The 21753-nt window shown below is 42.1% G+C and overlaps 1 protein-coding gene across 10 annotated transcripts in view; it reads left to right on the top strand.

Moving 5' to 3' along the window:
• Positions 1 to 361: 361 nt before the first annotated feature.
• PPP1R12A (protein phosphatase 1 regulatory subunit 12A) overlaps positions 362 to 21753 on the top strand; it is a 115252-nt gene continuing 93860 nt past the window's right edge. For 2 of the 10 annotated variants that reach the window (XM_015857188.2, XM_015857233.2), the window contains exon 1: positions 364 to 742. In XM_015857188.2, the coding sequence (XP_015712674.1) occupies positions 506 to 742 (237 nt within the window). In that variant the 5' untranslated portion in view covers positions 364 to 505. Of the gene's footprint in view, positions 743 to 21753 lie in introns of all 10 variants that reach the window. The other 8 variants (XM_015857277.2, XM_015857216.2, XM_015857269.2 and 5 more) reach the window with 6 other exon arrangements.

Here is a 21753-nt window from a genome sequence, read left to right as displayed (position 1 = left end):
CAGAAAATACGCTGTTTATAGCTAAAGCAAACATGCAACGTGCAGGGCAAAGAACTGCAATTCCTTCTCTCCCAACACAAGCAGGGCGCGCTGCTTCAGATTCCAGGCTGCAGTCTCACTAACAGACTCACACCCTCCCGCAGCCTTTGGTTCCCGAGCCCTGCAGTCAGTCCCTCACGAACCGCTGACCCTGGGGCTGAACTCCTGAACCCTCCGCCCGCCCAAACTCCGGCCGCGCCTCAGCCCGGCCCCGCCAACACCCCCGTCCCCGCGTGACGTCACGCTCACGGCCCCAGCGCCCACCTCCCTCGGGTTCCGCCCCGGCGTGGAAATCTCGCGGGATGATGTTAATGACCCACCGGCAGCGCCCGCCCCTCGGTTCCCTCCCGCCCTGCGCTTCCATCTGGGTGGGTGAGTGAGGGCGAGCGCGGTGCGCTGTGGGATAGGGCGGTATATAGTCTATCCTCGGCGCGGCGATAGCGAGGGGGTCAGGCGGGAGCGGGGCATGAAGATGGCGGACGCCAAGCAGAAGCGGAACGAGCAGCTGAAGCGTTGGATCGGTTCCGAAACCGACCTGGAGCCGCCCGTGGTCAAGCGTAAAAAGACCAAGGTGAAGTTCGACGACGGCGCCGTCTTTCTGGCCGCCTGCTCCAGCGGGGACACGGAGGAGGTGCTGCGGCTGCTGGAGCGCGGCGCCGACATCAACTACGCCAATGTGGACGGGCTCACCGCGCTCCACCAGGTCGGTGCGGCCGGGCGGGCAGGGCCGGGGGCGAGGCCTGCGGGGCGCCCCTCCGGGAGGCGGCCGCGGGGGAACGGGCCGGCGGCGGCGGCTCTGCCGTCCGCTGGGGGGGCGTCGGGGCGGGGAGGGGCCGCGGGGTCGGGCCCAGGGGCGGCGGGGGAGTGGCCGTGCCGTGGGGCCTCTGCCCCGGAGCCTCCGGGCCGGGTCACCTCCCGGCGGCGGGGACCTCCGGGAGTTCCCCCCCGCCGGGATCGGGGTGCGGGCCCCGCCCGAGCCCCCCGGGAGCTGTCGGGGCAGGGCCGCAGGTGAGGGGAGGCGCTGCGCGGGGTCGCTTCCCGCTGCCGCCGCTCCCCGCGGCGGTTTCCGGCTTCCTCCGTCCGTCCGGAGGTTCGGCTGCGCTTGGGGCTGATGAAAGCCCGCTCCTCTGTGTGCGGGGACAGCCGGGCCGTGCGCCGCGCTCCCTGTTCCAAAGGGAAACAAGCGATTTGTGCCCAACATAGAAACGCGTGTCACTAACAGCCCGCTTCTTCTGCCGCAGTGTGCGAGCTGAAGTTGACGGGAGCTGGGCTTTTCCAGCCTGCTTCCGCGTGTCGGAGAGCAGGGCGACGGAGCCGAGTGGCTTTGTTCGGGCGTGGGTGTGTGGCCGGGGTTGGTGCCGTGAGGGAACTTCACTCGGGGCAGGGAGACGGGCTATGAAGTTTCCTCAAAATGGATGCTTTGTGCACGCTGAACTTCATAGCAGTCTGATTGGAATCTCAAAACGTTAGCCAAATAAGGAAAGGCTGTGGCAATCCAGAGATAATGCGGGTTTGCCTGAATAGTTCTTCTTTTTCTAGAAGGCCAAAAGCTTCCACACAGTATTAAATTCCCTGGATAGCTAAAAAGTTAAAAAAATCTATATAGATAATACTTATGTAGCTTTGACGGGCCAGGTTCTCGTTCTTAAGTTTAGAACTTGTTTGCTACTTCAAGGTGAAGAAAAAGATTGGGATGTGGGTTGACCAAGTTGCAATCTTTCCAGAATGGTCAAGCGAGGTAATTAGGACACTGTTATATTGCACTGTTCTTAAACAAAAATGAGGTGGTGAACTCGGTGGGCGTTATCCTGCCCATGTAGACATCTAGGGATGTGAATTCCTACAAATATAAGTTGCACCTTAATAATGAAGACTAGAATCCGATTCTGAATGTAAGATATTGTAAGAATGTAAGATCTTGCTGCATTTTGCTCTGTTTCCTGTGTATGTCATCACTTGTTTGGCTGCGTAGGGTTTGCTTTCAGTTGTGAACTCAACTGGAAGAGTGACTGCACTGTGGTTAAGGCTGTCAGAGCGTTACTTCAGCAGCTTTGCCTGACTTGAGGCTACCCTGTTGCTCAGGAGCCTGGTTCTGTGCATTTATTCTTCTCTAATCAGGTTATGATTGCTGTGTGCTCGAAGGGAGCTCAGTATTACAAGTCATTCCTTAACTGGTTACATCGTAGCTCTGCAAATCACCGACTGGGTGCCAGTGATTGGTGGGCAGGGATGATGTCTGACTCGACTCCCTGAGAACGAGAGGTGAATGATGTTGTTTTTCTTCATGAAGTATAAATAGCATTTCCAAAGTGATTTTGACATTACATACAGCAAAGCCCGTCATCAGAATTACTCCGGTGTTATTCTGCCTGCCTTTTTACCTGTAGATGATTTGCGGGTTTGAAAGGTCAAAGTCTAATAGAATAAAGATTTGTGCCGCTAAAACTCCATTCGCTCTCTTGTTGCTGTACCAGGGAGCTTTTTCTGGTCTTACAATATTAAAAGCAAATAAGAAGATCAGTTGCGAGATGATAATCCTCTTGAGGCAGCCCAGGCATCTTATGGTTTGTGTGCTTTTCTTTGGTGTGGGTTTTTGTTGTCCTTGTTGTTGTTTGTTTTCTTCTTTAAAGATGACGAGGGAGGATAGCAAAATACCAAAGCTCTTCCCATGACTGCTTTGTTATTTTGTTCCGTTGTTATCAAGGTTTTTAACATGTCATATGAAAGGTGCAAATCACACAGTGTGCCGTCCTTAACGCGGATTCATTTAATCTGATTAGGCTGTGGAATAAAACAAAGCTTTATCTGTTCCCAAAGGAAACGCTTCAAAAACTTGTCACTTGTCCTGACAGTTCTGACTGATGTCAGTGGTGTTGAAGCCCATTTTGTTGGAAACTGTTGGCCTTGCTGTTGTGTTGCTGCTTCTTGTTGTCGTTTTCCTTGTATGTTTTGTTGCTTTATGGATTGAATTTGTTAGTGGGGACAGAGTGACCCTACCTTCTTTGGGTAGCGTTTAGTCTTGCATCTAATATTTTTTTGCAGTTATTGAGAGCAAATCTGTAGAGCTGTGGAATGGCTCAGGTTGGAAGGGACCTTTAAAGACTGATTAGCTCCAATGCTCATGTTCTGTGTCTGAATGTTTAATTCTATTGCTGTTCAGCTTTTGTTTTTCTGGTTACTTCTATATGTAACCAGAAAAGGCTTAAACTGAGTGTTTTTTGTTTTTGCCCCGCAGACTGGATGGTTGGAGGTGCTGAAGGAAAAAGTACTAGTAATTCTTAATTTCAGAACTGATCCCTATTGGAGCATCATGTTTTGTTGCTCAAGCAATTAGCTGGACTTCTCCCATTTCAGTGGGGCTGAATATCAGAAAGCGTTATGTAGGTCTGTTTCTGTTACTGTGTACAGGGGGAAGGAAATTACTGTTGGCTTGTGATGGATGGGAAGATCATGTGCAGGTTTGTTCTTTTCTTGTCGTTGCCACTGTGTGATCTTGTATGCGTTGCCGTGCAGAGACCAATGGACTTAGTGCATTGCATTTGAGGGCGTATATTAAATCTGAGTTTGCAAAAATAGATCTTGCAGAACTGGGGAACAGACCCATTATTAGTTGATTATTATTCCCGTATGTTGTGTTGGATTCAGATGCCATTCTCTTCCTTTAAGAACCCTTTTCAGCATACATTCAGGTTAGACCTTCAGCACTAAGGATGAAAGTGGGTATGTAATTTATCCATTTATGGGAGAATTATATTATCTAGGATATTGCAGGAACTTATTCTTACACATCCTGTTACAATATCTTACGTTTGCACACTTATATAATGTGTCTGAAAGACCAGGAAACCGATCTGTAAAATTAAATTCTAATTTCACAATGCAAGTCTGTTCAATAGATTTTTGTTTTTAAATTGATGGTGTTCATAATACTGTGTTCCCTGACAGTTGTCACACGGGGTGAGATCCAACATACAGATAGTGCAGCCTTTCTTAGCTGCCAGAACAATTGAAGTGGAGAAAAATGGCCCAGAGGTGAGCTCTGATCTCACAAATTAATGGTTCCTGCAGAGAAAGGAAATGTGGCATATTCTGAAATAAGAAGAGGCTGTATGGTTTTCAATACAGCTTAGTCCCTTTTAGGGTATGAGTATTTATTAAGAATGGGATTCAATTCTGGCCTCTTAAAGGCCAAACACCTGTCTTTCCTCAAAGCGTTTGGATTCTCTCCTGTTCTCATTTCTTGCCCTCTGTCAAGGAGGACTTATTTGCTGGCTCATACTGCTAAAGTGAGTGAAAGCAGTTTAGGCAGAAATTGCACAGAGCTTGTCCAGGAAGGAGTGCGGCTCTTCTGAGCAGCAACACAAGAGGGCTGCATGTGCTGGGAAGGGCCTGATATGCGAGTGGGTTCCTGGATTTCATGCATTTGCCTCTGATGCATGATTGTGTGGAGTACCTGCCTACTGCTGAGAAAGAAGGCAGCTGCACTTATGTCTGCATGTATGATAACTTAGGCAGCGAGCTTTTTGGCTGCCCTCTTTCTTTGTGGAGGCTGAGATTTATTATGGGATAGCTTGGTTTTTAGACTCTGGGGAGGAAGATGACTTCTGCAGTCTCACCCTACCGTGTGGCATGGAAGATGTTCTGCTGTGCTGCTGCTCTTCTATGCTGGGGAGGGTGCTGTGCTTGGAAGCTGGTGGTGTCCTGGCTGCGTGCAGCAATCACTGAGCATGCCAGGTACCATCAGTGGTGAAGGCTGAAAAGAAGACTGCCTAACACATAATGAAGAATTGACCCTTAACATGAAGGAGTGCACAAATACCATTTAATTGAGCAGTTTCCTGAAGACTATTCATTCTTTCTATCCTGAATATCATTGTTTTCCAGCACCTCTCAGAGTAATAAATAAGAATATGAAGTTGGCTGATCCACTTTATAACAGTTTATGGATACGCAGTATCCAATGCTAGACATAGTTTTTTAGTTGATGCTATTGATAATGATAGTTTGCATTTGTCCACCAGCACTAATTAAGATGCTGATGAAACAATTTGCAAATGCTTCATGGAATGCTCATTCTTACCAACTAGTGAAGGACAATTTCTGCTGTCCTATTGTTTCCTGTCAGCCCTGTGGTTGGGTTTTACTTCTTGGGTTCTTCTTCCTTGAGGGGAGTTTCTTCAATAGTTTAAATGAAGGATTCTGTCAGGGCTCCTGGTGGTATGGTCACAGTTACCTGTGTATGCTAAGAGGGTATTGCTACAGTAGGCATCAACCATCACCTTTGTTATGATCAACTTTCCAACAGGAGGGTGAAAAAGGATTGTAAGTTTTACGTGCTCTGGATTCTGTTGCCTTAGGACTAGATAGAGCACATTATGACTGTACTGTCGGGACCCTTTTTGACGAGTGATAACACAGGTCATGTATTTGAGCTGGAGCCACAGCATGCAGAGCATGTCAAGTCATAAGAGCAAAGAACAGGTTGCTACAGTCTTAAATCTCCAGGGTGTTTGCATCAAAGCAGCAGCACCCAACAACCAAGGATAAGGAAGGCATGGAAATAGTTCCAAGCTATCTTGGTAATGTCCCAGCTATGACTTCTGCACTGCTTCTTTTGCTGGGGGGTGGGGGGGGAGATATTACTGCATGCTCCGAAGCTGTTGATTTTCCAAGGCTATCAAGGGGAACTTCCTTTTGTACATAACAGTTTTGTACTTAGCCCTGAACTTAATGTCTAAAACCTCCTCTTCAGAGAAGAAACAGCTTCCCACCCACACAGCTCCGTAAAACTCTTGTAGGTGATACACAAGTGAGAATTGTAGTCATTGTTAAGCTTGTATTACATTGTCCTTGTTTGTTTAATTCTCTGACTTTACAACAAAGCACAGAGAAGATGAATCCTGTAATAAATGTAATGTGACTTCAGTAAGTGATGAAACTGCAGGGACGTATTCATTTAAAATGCCCTTTGTAACTGGAGTTGGTTCTTGTGTGGGCCATGGATCCTTCTCTCCATAGATACAGTAGGTAGGTTCTGACAGCAAGTTCTTGTGAACTTCCTACTGATCCTGTCATGTAAGATCTTGGTTTTTGCACCTTTTGAAATGGAGCCAAGAGAAGGAAAAAAAAAATGTGATTATTCATAATGTACTTCAGTTATAATAGTGGAAATCTTAAATGCTGCATTTAGGACAATTGTTTCCTTTAGAATACCAAGCAGAAAAGAAGTAACAGTCTTTTTGCCCTTCTAAGTTTCTCATCTCCTGTCTGCTCTGCCAAGTTTGAAACCTGAATTTTCATTTATTTTTTTTTTTAATATCTTTGATTGCAATGGATGTTCACAGATAGAACATTCAAATTAATTCTGACACCTGTCAGTTATATTGTTTAAAGATTTGTCAGGTTTATTACACTTATTCATCTAGTCATGTTGTAAGAGTTCTACTTCAAAGCTTTATCATCTCACAGATCACAGAATGACCCGGGTTGGAAGGGACCTCAAGGATCATGTAGTTCCAACCCCCCTGCCTGGCAGGGCCACCAAACATACACCTTTACTAGATCAGGTTGCCCAGGGCCCCGTCCAACCTGGTCTTGAACACCTCCAAGGACGGGGCATCCACAACCTCCCTGGGCAGCCTGTTCCAGGGCCTAACCACTCTCCTAGTGAAGAACTTCCCCCTAACATCCAACCTAAATCTTCCCTCTTTTAACTTAAAACCATTTCCCTGTGTCCTGCTATTGTCAGCCCTTTCAAAGAGTTTACTCCCCTCCTGGGAGTAAGTTCCCTTACCTTACTTACTTATCTTACTTGCTCTCATCTGAACTCCATTATCTGTCTACCAGAAGTGCAGTGGTCAGGGACCGCTAGTCTCTATCTATGAATTTCACTCTAGCATTAATATTGCTTTTACAGTAAAGCTTCATCCATGGTTTTGTATGTATTCTGGCATATGCTTGGTATTTCAGAATATTCCTTTCACGATAAATCATCAAAAGCACCTTTTGAGAGTAGGTGTGAGCAATTATAAGTGTTAATAAAACTGATGTGAGCATGCTTGCTTTGAAGCCTTTTTGATCTTGACATCTTAATAGCAAGTTTCTTGATTACCATTTTGTTACTACTTACCAAATGAGAAAATTTCAATTTATTAGCTGGATCTGAGGTTAGGAGATGGAGAACGAGGCAGTATAAATCATTAGGAGAGATATGACATAAGTCTTCCAGCTGAGAATCTGCTTAAGGGTATATGCTAAATTTTAGTTGGAACAGATGGTTTGACAGGCTCTTGGCCAGTCCTGTACTTGTTTATCCCTTCACGCATAGTCTCTATCATCTTACTAGCCTTAGTAAGGCCCTGCAAGCCACTAAAAAATTGAGCCCAGTCAATTTCTTGCTGCTTTCTGTATTGTCACTTTTGAGGCTGAGCTGACAGGATTGAGGAACGTGCACGTGTTTATTGAAATAATTGAATGTATCCAAGTATATGTTCCGGTGAGTTTGATGCTCTAAGAATACACAGTGCTTTTGGAATAAAATGCAGTTGTGAATTTGGACAGCTGTAGCATGGTGACATCCCTCTGGGACTTTAGCAACCGAGAAAGAGTGTTCTACACCTTGTTACTGCTGTACTACCAATGTGGAGGATATGGCATGTGGGAGATACAGCATATGGGGATGCTTACCCAACAAACGCTATATCGGTGCTTAACAGTGTTTCTTTATTGATCTGTAGGACATTAGAAATGCCTGCTGGAATGCAGCTGCGAGGCAGTTGGAACTGCTGGTGAGCTGGGCAGCTTCTGATGCTGCTGGATGGGTGGAGACAGTCTGTGCTACTTTACTTTCCCTGCATGCATTCCTGAAATGGCAGTTGATGGAAAGCATGGCATAAGAGTGGCGGCATTCCTCAGCTGTTTCCTTTCTAGTACTTTCAAGAGCATAAGGATAGAACAAGAAATCAAAAGATGATCAGGATACTTGATAGGGTTATATATGTTTTAAGAAATACATTTACATGTTGGTATATATTATAAATATATAATTATTCTGAATTCTTTATTTTGACAAGACTTGTTACCCAGCTTTTGTTGTGTGGGGTTATTTATTTATTTATTTGTTATTTTTCCAGAACACAGTTTCAACCATGTTTATCCTGCAAACACTGAGTATTTGACTTATTAAAAACAATCGTAACAATATGATGAAGCCTTTGAACAGTTTCCTTTTTATGCGTGTAAGTTGTTAGCACTTACCTCACTTAACAATGCATTTCTTAGGTTAATGGCTTCTGAAAGTCTGTTACTATGAGGAGTTGGCATTAAGGTGGCAAAACACCTCTTAGGAAAGAAGTTGACTAGCCAATGTAGCCTCATTTGGGGCCTACACAGAGAAATGGCAGTAGGTTTGTTTTCAAGATTATATGCAAGTAGTTCTGATATTACTGTAACTTCATACAAGTGTTTTACATTTTAACTAAAGCTATCAGGAGATCATGTACTATGGTACCAAACCATCTGTAAGCAATGGTTGTTAGAGACAATTTCAGTGTTAAATCTTTCTTCTAGGGGCTGAGTTTCGCAGATTTCTTCAGAATAATTTTTGAATTAAAATCAGATGGAAATATCCTTCCTTTTGTTTTGAGTCTGTGATGATAACGTATGGCCTTGAGTATAGTGGAAGTTATCTTTGGCATGATCAGTAAGACAGCAGGTAGTGAGTGCTACACAAGTTTAATTCTCAGGTGATTGTACGCTTCTTGTTTTACTATCTAAATGATAAACTAGCAAAGTAACCCAAGCACCTTGTGTACACGAATATTTGAAGTTTCTTGTGCAGCATAAGGCCAAGAATTGTATGGAGTTCCCTGATGTGCATCTACAGTATTTATATGCCTCTGTTTGTGGAGATATTCTCTGGAGATATTCAAGACCCGCCTGGACGCCTACCTGTGTGACGTGGTGTAAGGAACCTGCTTTGGCAGGGGGGTTGGACTCGATCTCTAGAGGTCCCTTCCAACCCCTACAATTCTGTGATTTGTGGACTTCTTTTCCTGTTACTTTTTCTTTCAGTTTCTCCACAAAATGACTAAGACGAGCCATCAACACGAAACCTGTTTGTTAACAGTTCTGCTTCGAGTTTTTAAGAGTGACTTACCTAACATTTTTTTTTTCTTGGAACTTCACACCTGAGTATCTTTCTGAAGTAAAATTATAGTATGGCAACAAAAGTAAATACAGCTGATGGAAAGCATACGCTATTGCGTGTGCTGTCAGTGCTGCCTTCTGAAATACTTAAAATAGGGTGAAGACTACCCTGATGAGCTGCATTCCTCTGTCAGATCTGACATCCTTGTGGGCCTCTTTTGAAACCAAAATACCATCTAGGAATTCTGGCTCTGAAACTTCAGGCTTAGTATTGTCCTGAAATTTGCTACAGCATTCCTGGTTGAAAACCTATACTTCCATTATTGAAATAGGAAAAATGGTTATTTAAACATTAGAGATGATGTCACCCCAAGTCTTAACAAGAGCATTGTTGTTTGCTGTATGTTTATGAATCCATGCAGTTATACGTAAATGGGTAGCTTTAATTACACGTGTAACTGTAATGAAACAGCTAACTTTTTATAAGTACCTTCCTGTTCCCTCATCCAAATCCTAGAACTGAATTAATCCAAAGCTACTGATCTTCTTGGTTGATTTGAGATTTCACTCTCTCTCCCATAGAAGCTTTGTATGCTGTAAGTAACCGTGCTTGTTGTTGTTGCTATGTTAGCTTTTTAAAACTAGTTTGTCTTTCTTCCTAATTCAAACCTTAGAGTTGTTGTATTCGTCTCAGTAAGTGTCATTGTAGGAAATATTTTCCATCTGACCTGGCACTTTTTAGGTGCCTGGCTTGCTGAGAATTTGGGCAAAATTGGATTGCCCTATGTTTTAATCAGTGAAGACTGGTATGATAGCACTGCTGTGTAGTAGTTATACCACTATCAAACCAGGTAAAACAGTGCTTTAAGCAAGCTTAACAGACTTAAGAGTTTACCACTGCTGTTATGTTCAGCAACTTGAATTACTTTATTCTTTAGTGATATTTCCTTTTTCACAGGTACTATTTGCTTTGTCTCACAGTCAGTGGAAAATAGCTTAACTCTGTTATATATGTCTGTGTTTCTCTGGCTCCTTGCTACCTCTAGAATAAGAGGAAAATTTTCTCCGGTTGGCATGTAAATAGTTCCAGGTGTAAACATAACGAATATAAAACTTGGAGAAAAATCTAAAATCACTTACAGAACATAATAGCTTGTGAAAAAGGAAGTTCTCAGAGGAGCTGTGGTTGGAATTCAGGAAGAGGCTGTGTTGAGAAATTCATGCTTTGGCAACACTTACCGGTACAGGATGCAACTGTAGATACTGATGTGAAGTATGGGAATGTGAGCAGCCTCTCAACCATTTCTGTATAGGAATTCTTGTTGAAAAGATGTAGTACTTGCTTTTCTGATTCTGTTTACTGAAAATAGAATGAGAGATTGGGGGGATTTTACCCTTTTCCTTGATTTCTTCTGTTTTTTCAACTCTATTATCCTAGTTTTATAATATCCCAGTGCTAACATCTGTATGTAGCTGTCTTTCTCTTAAAACTAGCAATTCCTGACTAATTCCTTGCTGATGGGTTAGCATTTCACAAATGAATAGCAACGATAATTTAATTTCATAAGACTGTTGTGTTTGGAGTCAATGTGTTGTTCTAGTGTTTAGGCAATATTAAAGACAACATGTCTTACAATGGGGTTATGTTAAATTAATCTTACACAGCTTTTTTTTTTTCCCCCTACAGACTTTAGAAAAGCAGAATTATACTATACTGTTAGATCTGAGAAGGAGACAAATAAGGTCTGCTTAGAAGGGAGCTAGAAAATGTGTAAGCTTCATGTACCGGGTGATTCTATGGTATTACAGAATCACAGAATGACCCAGGTTGGAAGGGACCTCAAGGATCATGTAGTTCCAACCCCCCTGCCTGGCAGGGCCACCAAACATACACCTTTACTAGATCAGGTTGCCCAGGGCACCGTCCAACCTGATCTTGAACACCTCCAAGGACGGGGCATCCACAACCTCCCTGGGCAGCCTGTTCCAGGGCCTAACCACTCTCCTAGTAAAGAACTTCCCCCTAACATCCAACTTAAATCTTCCCTCTTTTAACTTAAAACCATTTCCCTGTGTCCTGCTATTGTCAGCCCTTTCCAAGAGTTTACTCCCCTCCTGGGAGTAAGTTCCCTTCAGGTATTGAAAGGCTGCAATGAGGTCACCCCGCAACCTTCTCTTCTCTAGGCTGAACAAACCCAACTCCCTCAGCCTGTCCTCATAGGGGAGGTGCTCCAGCCCCCTGATCATCTTCGTGGCCCTCCTCTGGACCCTTTCCAAAATCTCCATGTCTTTTTTGTACTGAGGGCTCCACACCTGGACACAGTACAACAGATGGGGCCTCACAAGAGCAGAGTAGAGAGGAACAATCTTCTCCCTATCCCTGCTGACCACCCCTCTCCTGATGGAGCCCAGGAGCGCGCTGCTGGCTCAGTATTGTCTTAGTGTGCCTCAGAAGGGCTGTTTGACTCATTTGCCTGCTAGTTATAGGCTGGCTGATACTCAGGTTTAGTTTGATGGTTTTGGTTTTGTTTAAGGCTAAAGGCTTCCCCAAATATTTGAATATCATATTGTCTTTGGTAAGAACTTTGTGCTCAAACGTGTCATTTCCCTTTTTCCTGTTGGAAAAACTGCCACCCTGAACAAGTTTTACTAAAGACTAGTAAAATTATTAGTAGTAAAATTTCTTGTGGAGTTCTAATAACTTTTTCCCCTTAATCAGCACTTTCAGTTTACGGTTCGGGACGGTAATGTAAAACAAATGTAAAATATAATTAGCAGCTACCATATTGAGGACCTGGTTATACTTTGTAACATAATTGTAGTGTTATAAATATTTAAGCAAACAACTTGTTTTTTTTGTACAAATCGAAGTTTAGTAGATGTGAACTTAATTATTGAGTCTGAGTTGGATGTTGTGTCCAGGGTACTGCAGTATTTGTCAGCCTCTCATGCAATGTGCTATTGCTATTAGATAAACTCCTTTTTGGAACCTTCCAATTTCTCTCTAGGACTGTAGTTTCTCACTGAAGTTGAACTATCCCGCTATATCAACTTGATAACTCATTTCTTGTTGTTGTTTACCCTATTGTGAACACAGGAAAGAAAATCTCAATATGGGAGGGGTGCATGCTGCATTGGGTAACGTTCTCTGTGGAGCTGGCATCTACTTTGTTACTTGTAGGAAATTACCACGGTGAGTTGATGTACCTGCAAGCAAGTTACTGTAGCTTTTTGGAGCCTAATTGATGGGAGGTAAGCATGAGGAGCACAGCAATAGGGAAGATAAGCATAAGGGGCACAGCAATAGGGAAGATAAGCATAAGGGGCACAGCAATAGGGAAGATAAGCATAAGGGGCACAGCAATAGGGAAGTCTTTCTGGATGTGTGTGAAGCAGTTCCTGAGGGAGGGTCAGTTGTTCAGTGTTAACTGGAGTCTTGACTCACAGCGAGGTTACAAAAGCTTGATGATCCCACTAAAACAAAATACTTATTTAATTGAATTGGTGGCTTCTAAAAGCTGTTGATGCTCTTTAAAAGAGAATGCTGAGCAGTTAGAGTGACTGCCTTGTAATGTCAGGCGTAAAAGTTGTGCTAAAACATGGAAACTGGAGAACTCTGACATGGAAAAGTCTCTAGAAATGTTTTTCTATTTAAATTATTATTGCAAAATAATGGTGTTTAAGTACAGTATTGCTGAGGGGTGAAAGTGCAAACTGGGGGATGAAGGATTCCAATAAAAACACCAGACAGGACCTAAAGTAAGAAGCCTTGTTTACATCAGAGCCATAGATGCATCACTGATGCAGCTTACCAATCACACAGGTATGACTCGAGTGCTTGATTGAAAGAGCTGATGTCTAATTTCCTCTCTCCTGGAGTTCCTCCAGGGACTTTGTCTCTCTGCAGCAGTTTATTTACCTGCATATACAGCAACCATTTCTTATTCTTGGCTGTGTTTGCAAACATTTGGACTCTTAATTTGTCTATTCTGGGGACTTCTTACACTTAATTAGGTAAAGTAATATTAGTTAAATTTGGAAGGGTTTTCATTACTTTCATTCTGCCAGCACTTGGAAGGTGTTTCTTTATGCAGAATGTAAAAAGTTGATGAGTATCATATAATGAATAGTAGTAAATTGCTGAATTTATTATTAATACAGTTCTGTATCTTATTTTTGTGGCTACCTTAGATTTGTGAGACCTGTGTTGCATCCTGTGGTTGCATAAGCTGCTCTTGGAGGAAGATATTGAGCATAGGTGAAGGGGCGTACAGGGAATGACAAGGCAGATAGTGTTACCCTGAGCATAAGACAGAGCAGTGACAGAGGTGGGAATTCTTTTGGAGTACAGATAAACAAGCCCCTTTTTCTCATCTTTTCTTATTTTGATTTGGTTTTTTTGCTTTGCTTGTTTCGTAGAAGATTCTGATTAATTTATTTTTATTTTTATTTTTATTTATTTTTATTTTTTTTTTAAAGCTATGGTTTGTAGATCATGAAGTATCTGCAGTGCTTTTTTGGTGTGTTGACTCTTTGAGATTATTGATCACTGTTAGGCTGTCTACCCTTCTTAATCTCAAATATTTCTGGGTAAAGTCTCACTTGGGCTTTAAAAGTAATTATAAAATCCTTTTTTTAATTCATAAGTTAAGGTGCAGATAATCTGCCCATTTTGGGTGCAGAGTATCCTCTTGTTTTTCCCATGGTTGTCTTTGTTTCCCAATATAAGATTTAAAGTTCCAGATACTTGTGACTGAGTTGTATCAGAACTTGATTCTGTGCTTGTGGACAGGAGAGAAGTTGAAACAGTCTGGTGGATATTGTGAAAGGTCATTGGTCTCTTAGAGGAAAATAGGATTCCCCGCTGTAGTTCTACAGAAATAAAACTGTTGCCAACTTAGAAGATACTGAGTAATGGAAGCTTCTTGCTTCTAAGATTACACTGATGTGTGACAGGTGAGCAGCAGACAGTTGGTGGCCTATTGGAATCACAGAATGACCCGGGTTGGAAGGGAACCTCAAGGATCATGTAGTTCCAACCCCCCTGCCTGGCAGGGCCACCAAACATACACCTTTACTAGATCAGGTTGCCCAGGGCCCCATCCAACCTGGCCTTGAACACCTCCAAGGACGGGGCATCCACAACCTCCCTGGGCAGCCTGTCCCAGGGCCTAACCACTCTCCTAGTGAAGAATAACCAAGGCAAGTCAGTTTGCCTGCTTTTTCTTTATGGAGTGAAAGAGAACAGTGTTTAATTTGTGGAATTACAGCTTTGAGTTGGCACAGCATCAAATAGAACTATAATTAGGCAACTGGTTAATGGCCAAATGAACTGGTCAGTCATACCAGCAGAATCCTTTCTTCAGCCACCAAGGCCAGTAGTTCTGGCAACTCTCCTATCTTGACGGTGAATGTGTGTTCTCAGGCATGTTTAACTTGAGGCTTTTGACTAGTCATTAGGCTGATGGCATGGACCCTATCAAATTTAATGTCTGTGGACTCAAGAATCAAAGGGAAATGCTGGTGTCCTGTTGAATGGGGACAGGCAAATGTTAAATAGGACTGATTACGATACATGCTGTAGAACTTGCAATGTAAAGTGAAGCTCAGTGGAAACCTTTTGTTGAAGATGCTGTAGTCATAAGTAACTGTGGAGAACAAAAGTTAAGTTGTGCAATGGCACTGAATGTCCTTTATTAGTACGGAGGGGTGATAGGTAAGAGTGAACTCAGAATACTTGTGATTGCCTAGATTTCAAGTTCTTCGGAGGAGTCTGAGTTTCTAATCTGTCTTCTCTGTTTACAGAACTTTTAAATTCTGGTGCAAGGAATGGTAGGTAGTATATCTTCAGAATGGACTTGTGGTGGCTGTGGGGTATCTGTTTCATCTGTCCCACCTCAAGTTTAAACACTCCAGAATGTTTTTTTAATAGCTTTTGGGAGGAGACATTTGAACATCTTGTATTTTATTGGCTGTTGTGGAATCTCAAGCTCAGGCTCAGGGTCAAAATAGGCCCTGTTGATATATAGTCATTATGTAACTGTCATTGTATCTCCATGTCATTATTTAATCTCAATACTTAATGCTAACACTGCTTTTACTAGAGTTTTGACTTTCTTTGTGACCTAACAGTATAGATGCTTAGCACATTAGGAACTGGGACCGAATATTAACTTCATCCAGCACTTGAGTTAAAAGCGCTAGAAGCAGATATAAAACTCAGTGGTAGCTGAATCTCTATAGTAAAGCTTAATACGGCTTCTTCAGCTGAAGTTCTAGTACATTTGCTTTGATGAAGTTAGGTTGCTTTTGTGCGTGTACTAGCACAAGCAGATCTGTCAGCCGGTAAACTAAGCATGGTGTGTAATCAAGGATAGCCAGATTGCTGTGACCTCCTGCAAGCTGCTCTCCTAAAATGGAAATTATTCATTTTGCAGTTGGAAATTGGAGCCAAGCAGCTGTGGATTCCAGGAGAGAATAGTGAGGCAAATTCATGACTTTACTTAGGTTCAACAACCAAATGACAGTTGATTCCACCATTTGCTACTGTTTTTTCTTCAGTGAGTGAAAGATCTGTTCCGTGAAGTCAGCTAGTAGCTGTATGAGGTTATTGTTTATCCAAGTCTTTGTGGATTTTTGTGCTGATTTTGTTTTTAAAGCCTTTTGCTCATAATTCTTCTGTGACTTTTTCACTCCTTTTCCCGCAAACAACAATCTCTTGCTATACACCATCAACCTCTACTTCTGTGGCTGTTGTTTCCTTTTGTTACGTAGTATGCGATCAGATTTTCAGGCTGAACGGCTTGGAACTAGGATAGTTAGGCAGCTTTATGTATGTGCACATTTTTTTCCTGCTGTAGTGTCTGACTGCTTGCAGCCTGAGAGGCAGGTATGGAGTTGCTGAGGGACAACTATAAAAGTACAAGTCAGAAACTGCTTAGTTATGAGCACTTCTGCCAGTCTGTGCTTCACTGTGGCCCATTGGGAACCTTCATGCCTGTATGGAAGGCTCAGTGTTCCAATTTTGACTCAGCTTTGGAAGAAAAGAACAAAACCTGTGTGAAATCTTAGAACTACTGCTGCTGATCGTCTGCCCTGTTTGTTAGGGGTTACTTGAACTTAAAAAACCATCTGAGTCATCTGAGACCTTTTAGTCTTAAGGGAAAGCTTGCTATATGTTCCAGGTTTAGGTGGGGACCTGCTGCTAATACTACATGAGGTGCTTCTTAGCTAAAGCAGAGCTGGGTATTCATGCAGGCGAACTACCAAGCGGGTCTGCTTACATGTCCTCAAGGGACACGCTGAAAGAAAAATGATGCAGTCTTATTTGAGTGTAACTTGTCATTCCTGGTAGCTGTATTCCGACCTCGCCTTCAAAGAAAGAAAGATGTTTGTGTGCCTTAAAACTGTAAAAATGGAAAGACAACCCCAAAACTGATCTAACGGCATATATATGCAGAATGGCTGGGATCCCTTCCCAATACTCAAGTCACAAAAGTAATTTATTTTCATGAAAAGTATTGTTTTGGAGGGCTGAAAAAGCTGAAAGATGAAGTAGAGCTGTGGCATGCTTAAAAACTTCCTTGGGTTGGCAAAGGGAGATGAAGTGTTTTCTGCTGGGCCTACTCAACTAGAAGCTGCTGTTGCTTGTTGTTGATTCAGCTCAAGGAGTCAGTACTGTCAGTACTGCCTGCTGCTAGGAAGTGGTCTGCTTTTAGAGTGTGTAACAAATGGATCATGGAATCTTAGAATGGCTTGGGTTAGAAGGGACCCAAAGGATCATCAGGTTTCTTTCCACAGTGCGGGCCACCAACCTCTAGGGGGAAGGGATCTTCAGACCCTTCCTTTTAAGTACCTAGTGGAAGGCTTAATTTAGGTGTCCGTAGGTCCTGGAAAGCATGTTGTAGGAAGAACAAAATGGAGAAATGAGGGGAGGAACAGTGACAGCATACAGAATAGATGGGATGTTGAAAAGAGTAATCATTTTACTATGCCAAATTATTCCTTGTTCTGCAAATCAGCACTGTAAAATCCAGTTCTTCACTCTTCAGTGAGCTTAAGCATTTAATTTATAAATCGATTACTTTGCAGATTTGTTTTGGATTTTGCAGAAGTCTGTTCCTTAAATTGTCTTCCTGATTACTTGACGCTGGGGCTCATATTTTCAAAAGGAATATTTTGGCTTTTGACTTCTTCCAATATAGAAAATGTGAAAACTTGAGGCTGGGCTGGAGGCACTGGCAAAACAAGAAGTTGATTTGAACATAATGAAAACATGGTTTAGATGATCTGTGCTGAATAGTCATGCTTGGAAGCAGATGCAGAAATTAAGATGCCCTAGATAGTTTTTCCATGGTGTTATTTATGGAGTTCAGGACCTCTGGTGGCATGCTAATTAATGCTCAATATATTTTTTGTTGTTTTCCCTCCATTCCTTTTTGTGGGCTCTCTTGTTCTTGCTATGTCTAAACAGATGTGGATGTCAAAGGAGAAACTTTATTTCTTGCTCCCCAGATGAGGTTGTATTTCATGCAAAGATCCTGATTGGTGGCCAGGGCTCCTGGGTGTTACCGATACTGGGAAGTTTTGTTAACTCTTTCTTGTTCTCAGCCATAAACTGCCTGAACATACAGAGTGAGCAGAAATTCCTAATGAAACAGCAGCTGCTCCTGTGTGAAGAATCTGTATGAAACTCTGAAGAACTGGAAGCTGTGCAAAATTTGGAGATAAAGAATGCAATCAAATACATAAAATTATCCTAACTTCTGTTTAGGTATCAGTTTCAAGTTGAAGGAAAACAAATTTCTTGTCATATCGTTCTATTAAAGGTAGATTGTACTCAATTTGTATCCGCAAATTTTGGGGAGCTTTAGTAATAACTAAATAAAAGGCTACTGTGTTCCTGTGCTATTTATTTTATTTCTTGCATTTTTCTTACATGATGAATTAAATTTGAGTAGTTGGGTAAGAATAATTATTGAGAATAATTTTGCTTTAACTCTTAAATATATTTTCTGTGAAAACTGGCATAAATTCTATCAAATGTAGATGGTCTAAGCTGTATTTTTTTCAGTAACTCTGTATGCTTGTACTTAATAAATGGCCTATTAAAGGAAAAATACACCATCTTGCTGTTAAGAATTTATTTTTTTTTTTTGTAGTATTATAAAGCAGCAGAACATAAAGTTTGTAGTTCTTACTGTTTCCATTTATGTAATGCTAAGATCCTAAAGTAAGAAATTAACAGCTCAGTTAATGACCTTCTAACCACTGGGATGGAATGTGCCCCGCAACACAGTCTAAGTGTTGATTCCCTAATATCCATCCATAAGTTGGTAAAATGTTTGTGATATACTTGATGATAAAGAGAAAATAGTTTCACGATTTATCTTTTGTGTTGGCATGGTTATCTGCTTTTGAAAAGAGTTCTATACAGCTGCTTCAGGCTCATATGAATTGTTAAATCTGGCAAATTTTATCTTGCTTTTAACTGTAATTTTGAAGATGTGAAGTTCTGAACATACTGGAAGCATCCAATAAAAACAGGTAGCTTACAGTAATGGAAAAAATGACTCTGTACAAGTTGAAAACAGAAATTAGCTAAAAGGCAAACACACAGTAATCCTTAACAAAAGAAGCAAAGCTTCAGCACTTAATAAGTAGTTCTCAGACATCCAGATTGAAGGTCGCTCTTCTATTTCTTGTCCAGCCCCACAAGCACTTCAGTGATAGCGTTAGTGTATCATTTTGACTGGAACTTCACAGTTTTTCTGAACAGTTTTCACACTAAAGTATTTCAAGAACCCGAAGCCAGAGCTGTGCAGTCATCAGGTTTACGTGCAGCTTAATTGAGGAAACGCGTTCTACACACTTCACAATGACAGACAGTAAGGATGGTGTGAGTTCTCTCATCATCCACTGGTTTTGTCATTTGAGCAATAAGGCTGTTGATTACATGAGCCTTATCAACTGTTCTGCTCCTACAGTTCTGTGCGTTAAGAGTTTTGAGGTGTAAAGCAAGCTTGAATGAGAAAATTCACTGCTTCCTCTATGGCAAGACAAATCATGTATTGCAGTTCTGTGTTTAACTTTGTTTAGACCTCAGATCTTTAGTTAAGACTCTAAGCGCAATTTTAAATACTGAACGTTAATGGAGAAGATTGCTGTAATTATGGACTCATTACTTCATAGTTGAGTGAGGCAGATTCATCGACATCTTTCCTGAGGAAGTATATAAATTCAACAACAGGATGCTTCTTTCCTTGAGTTCTTATTTAGCTGTATTGTTTTTTACATTAGAGCTAACAAATAAAATATTCTGTGTAGTGTTTTGTTGCTGAGAATTTGCTCTGTGAAATAGTGTTGTTGTGCTCCTTGTTGTAGTTTCCATGGAAATAAATAAGGAGGCGTTATATTCAGAGCGTCCCTCCTATTCAGACTACCTAGTCATGTTCTGTGTCAGACTGTATGATGCTTTGCATGTAGTATGTTCCTACCAAATCAGTACTTGCAATGCATTTTATAACATGAGTTTCAATTGAGTGGACATTTATTTTATGGGTACCTTTTGTTACCTCAGTGATCCCTAAATGTACACACATGTAATGTAGGAACACGCATAAAAGCTAGAGTTAGTTTTTGGCATACTCACGAGTTCCAAATTAAAGACGACTGACTTTGTTACCAAGTTTCCCAAGAGGAAGATGAGATTTTCCACGAATTGTGAAAATTCTTAGAATCATAGAATGGCTTGTGTTAGAAGGGACCTCAAGGATCATCTGGTTCCTTGCTGTGGGTGGTTCTGCCAACCAAATGAAGCACTAGATCAGGCTGACTAGGGTTCCATCCAGAGCCTTTAACACCTTCAGGGATGGGATGCCCACAGCTTATCTGGGCCTCTATGTTCTCTCACAGAATAATTTCCCCTCTTTTAGTTTAATACCATTTCCCCTTGACCTATCTCTGTCTACTTGTGTAAGAAGTTGATTTCCATCCAGCTTATAAGCTCCTTTTTAAGCACTGGAAGGCTGCTATCAGATCTCCCCTGAGCCTTCTCCAGGCTGAACAAGACCAACTCCCTCAGCCTGTTTTTGCAGGAGAGGTGCTCCAGCCCTCTGATCATCTTTGGTCCTCTACCCATTCCAACAGCTTCATGTCCCTCCTGCACTGGGGGCCCCAGGCCTTGGCACAGTACTACACGTGGGGTGTTGTGAGGGCAGAGGGACAGTCTCCCTCTCCCTGTTGGCCCCCTCTGTTTTGATGCAGCCCAGGATCCTGTTGGCCTTCTAGCTTGCTAGAACCCTGCTGGCTCATGTGAAGTTTTTTATCTACCAGGACTCCCAGGTCCTTTTCCACAGGGCTGCATTCGAGATGGAGTTCTCCCAGTCTCCAGGCATATCTGGGATTGCTCTGGCCCAAGTGCAACACCTCATGCTTGGCCTTGTTGAACTTCATTATGTTTACAGGGACCCATTTTTCAAGCCTGCCCAGGTCCCACTGAACGGCTTCCCCTTCCTTCTGTTGTGTCAACTGCACCACTCAGCTTGGTGTCATCAGCAAACTGATCATCAGCAAACTGTCTCCACCTGGACTTGACAACAACTTTCTGGTTAATCATTTTTCCAGTGTGATAATTCTTTTTCACCCTGATTGTACCGTCCCACATTCAGTGTCTGATGTTCTCAGCTCCTGCTGCATTGAACATACTCGGTTATAAAGGTGACTCAAAGCATGAATACGCACAGGCTTTATCCCTAGATAGTTTTAGCTTTCCATGTAAGAATAGAGGTGTTCTAAAGCAAGAGCCTTTTGTTATCTTTCTGAGCATTGGCCAGGTTCAAAGCAGCAATGTTTTTCTTGTCTCATTAGAGACAGCTTTGCAATCACATGAATGCAGCGATTTAAACCACGGGGAAAATTATTAGGATTCACCAGTTTTTCTTATCCTATTAGTGATGAAACTGGTTCAAATTATGCTTGATAAATGCTTATCCTAAACGTTGGACTAAGCATGCTGTTAGTCCAGCGGTGACACTTTCCTCCAGAAAACTGATCTGTGATTGATTTTAATTTACCAGAGTGTCTTTATCAGGCTCCTGCTGTAGATAGACATGGGAGCACAGTGTGTTTAATGACTGAATGTCATACCTGGAAACACTTATATTCCTGTAAATTCCACAGCTTTAATAAGATTATCCATAAGGTTTACCAATCTGTAAATGTTCACGTTTACATTTATATATTCTGGATTCTTTAAAGCTGTACTTGTAATTTTAGTACAACTTGTGCTGGCGACTGTTTGCAAATGCCTTATTTTCCCCATCTCTAGAACAGTAAAAAACTCTTATCTAAGCACAGTGTTTGCATCTGTTTTTACTAAATAAATTGCTAGTGAGGGGAGCCATCTATGGCAGTACTTGAACCTGTTTTACTGCAGATAGGATCAAAGTGGTGGTGTTCTGTTGTGTTTTTTTTTTGTCTGGTCTGCTTTATAATTACACACACTACTTTCAGGATCCTGTGGTTAAACTGAAACCTCTGGAGCAGTAAGGTGTGAATGTCTCTTTC

Source organism: Coturnix japonica, chromosome 1 (genome assembly GCF_001577835.2).
Source record: "Coturnix japonica isolate 7356 chromosome 1, Coturnix japonica 2.1, whole genome shotgun sequence".
Lineage (NCBI taxonomy): Eukaryota > Metazoa > Chordata > Aves > Galliformes > Phasianidae > Coturnix > Coturnix japonica.
This window is presented reverse-complemented; position numbering and strand designations above follow the sequence as displayed.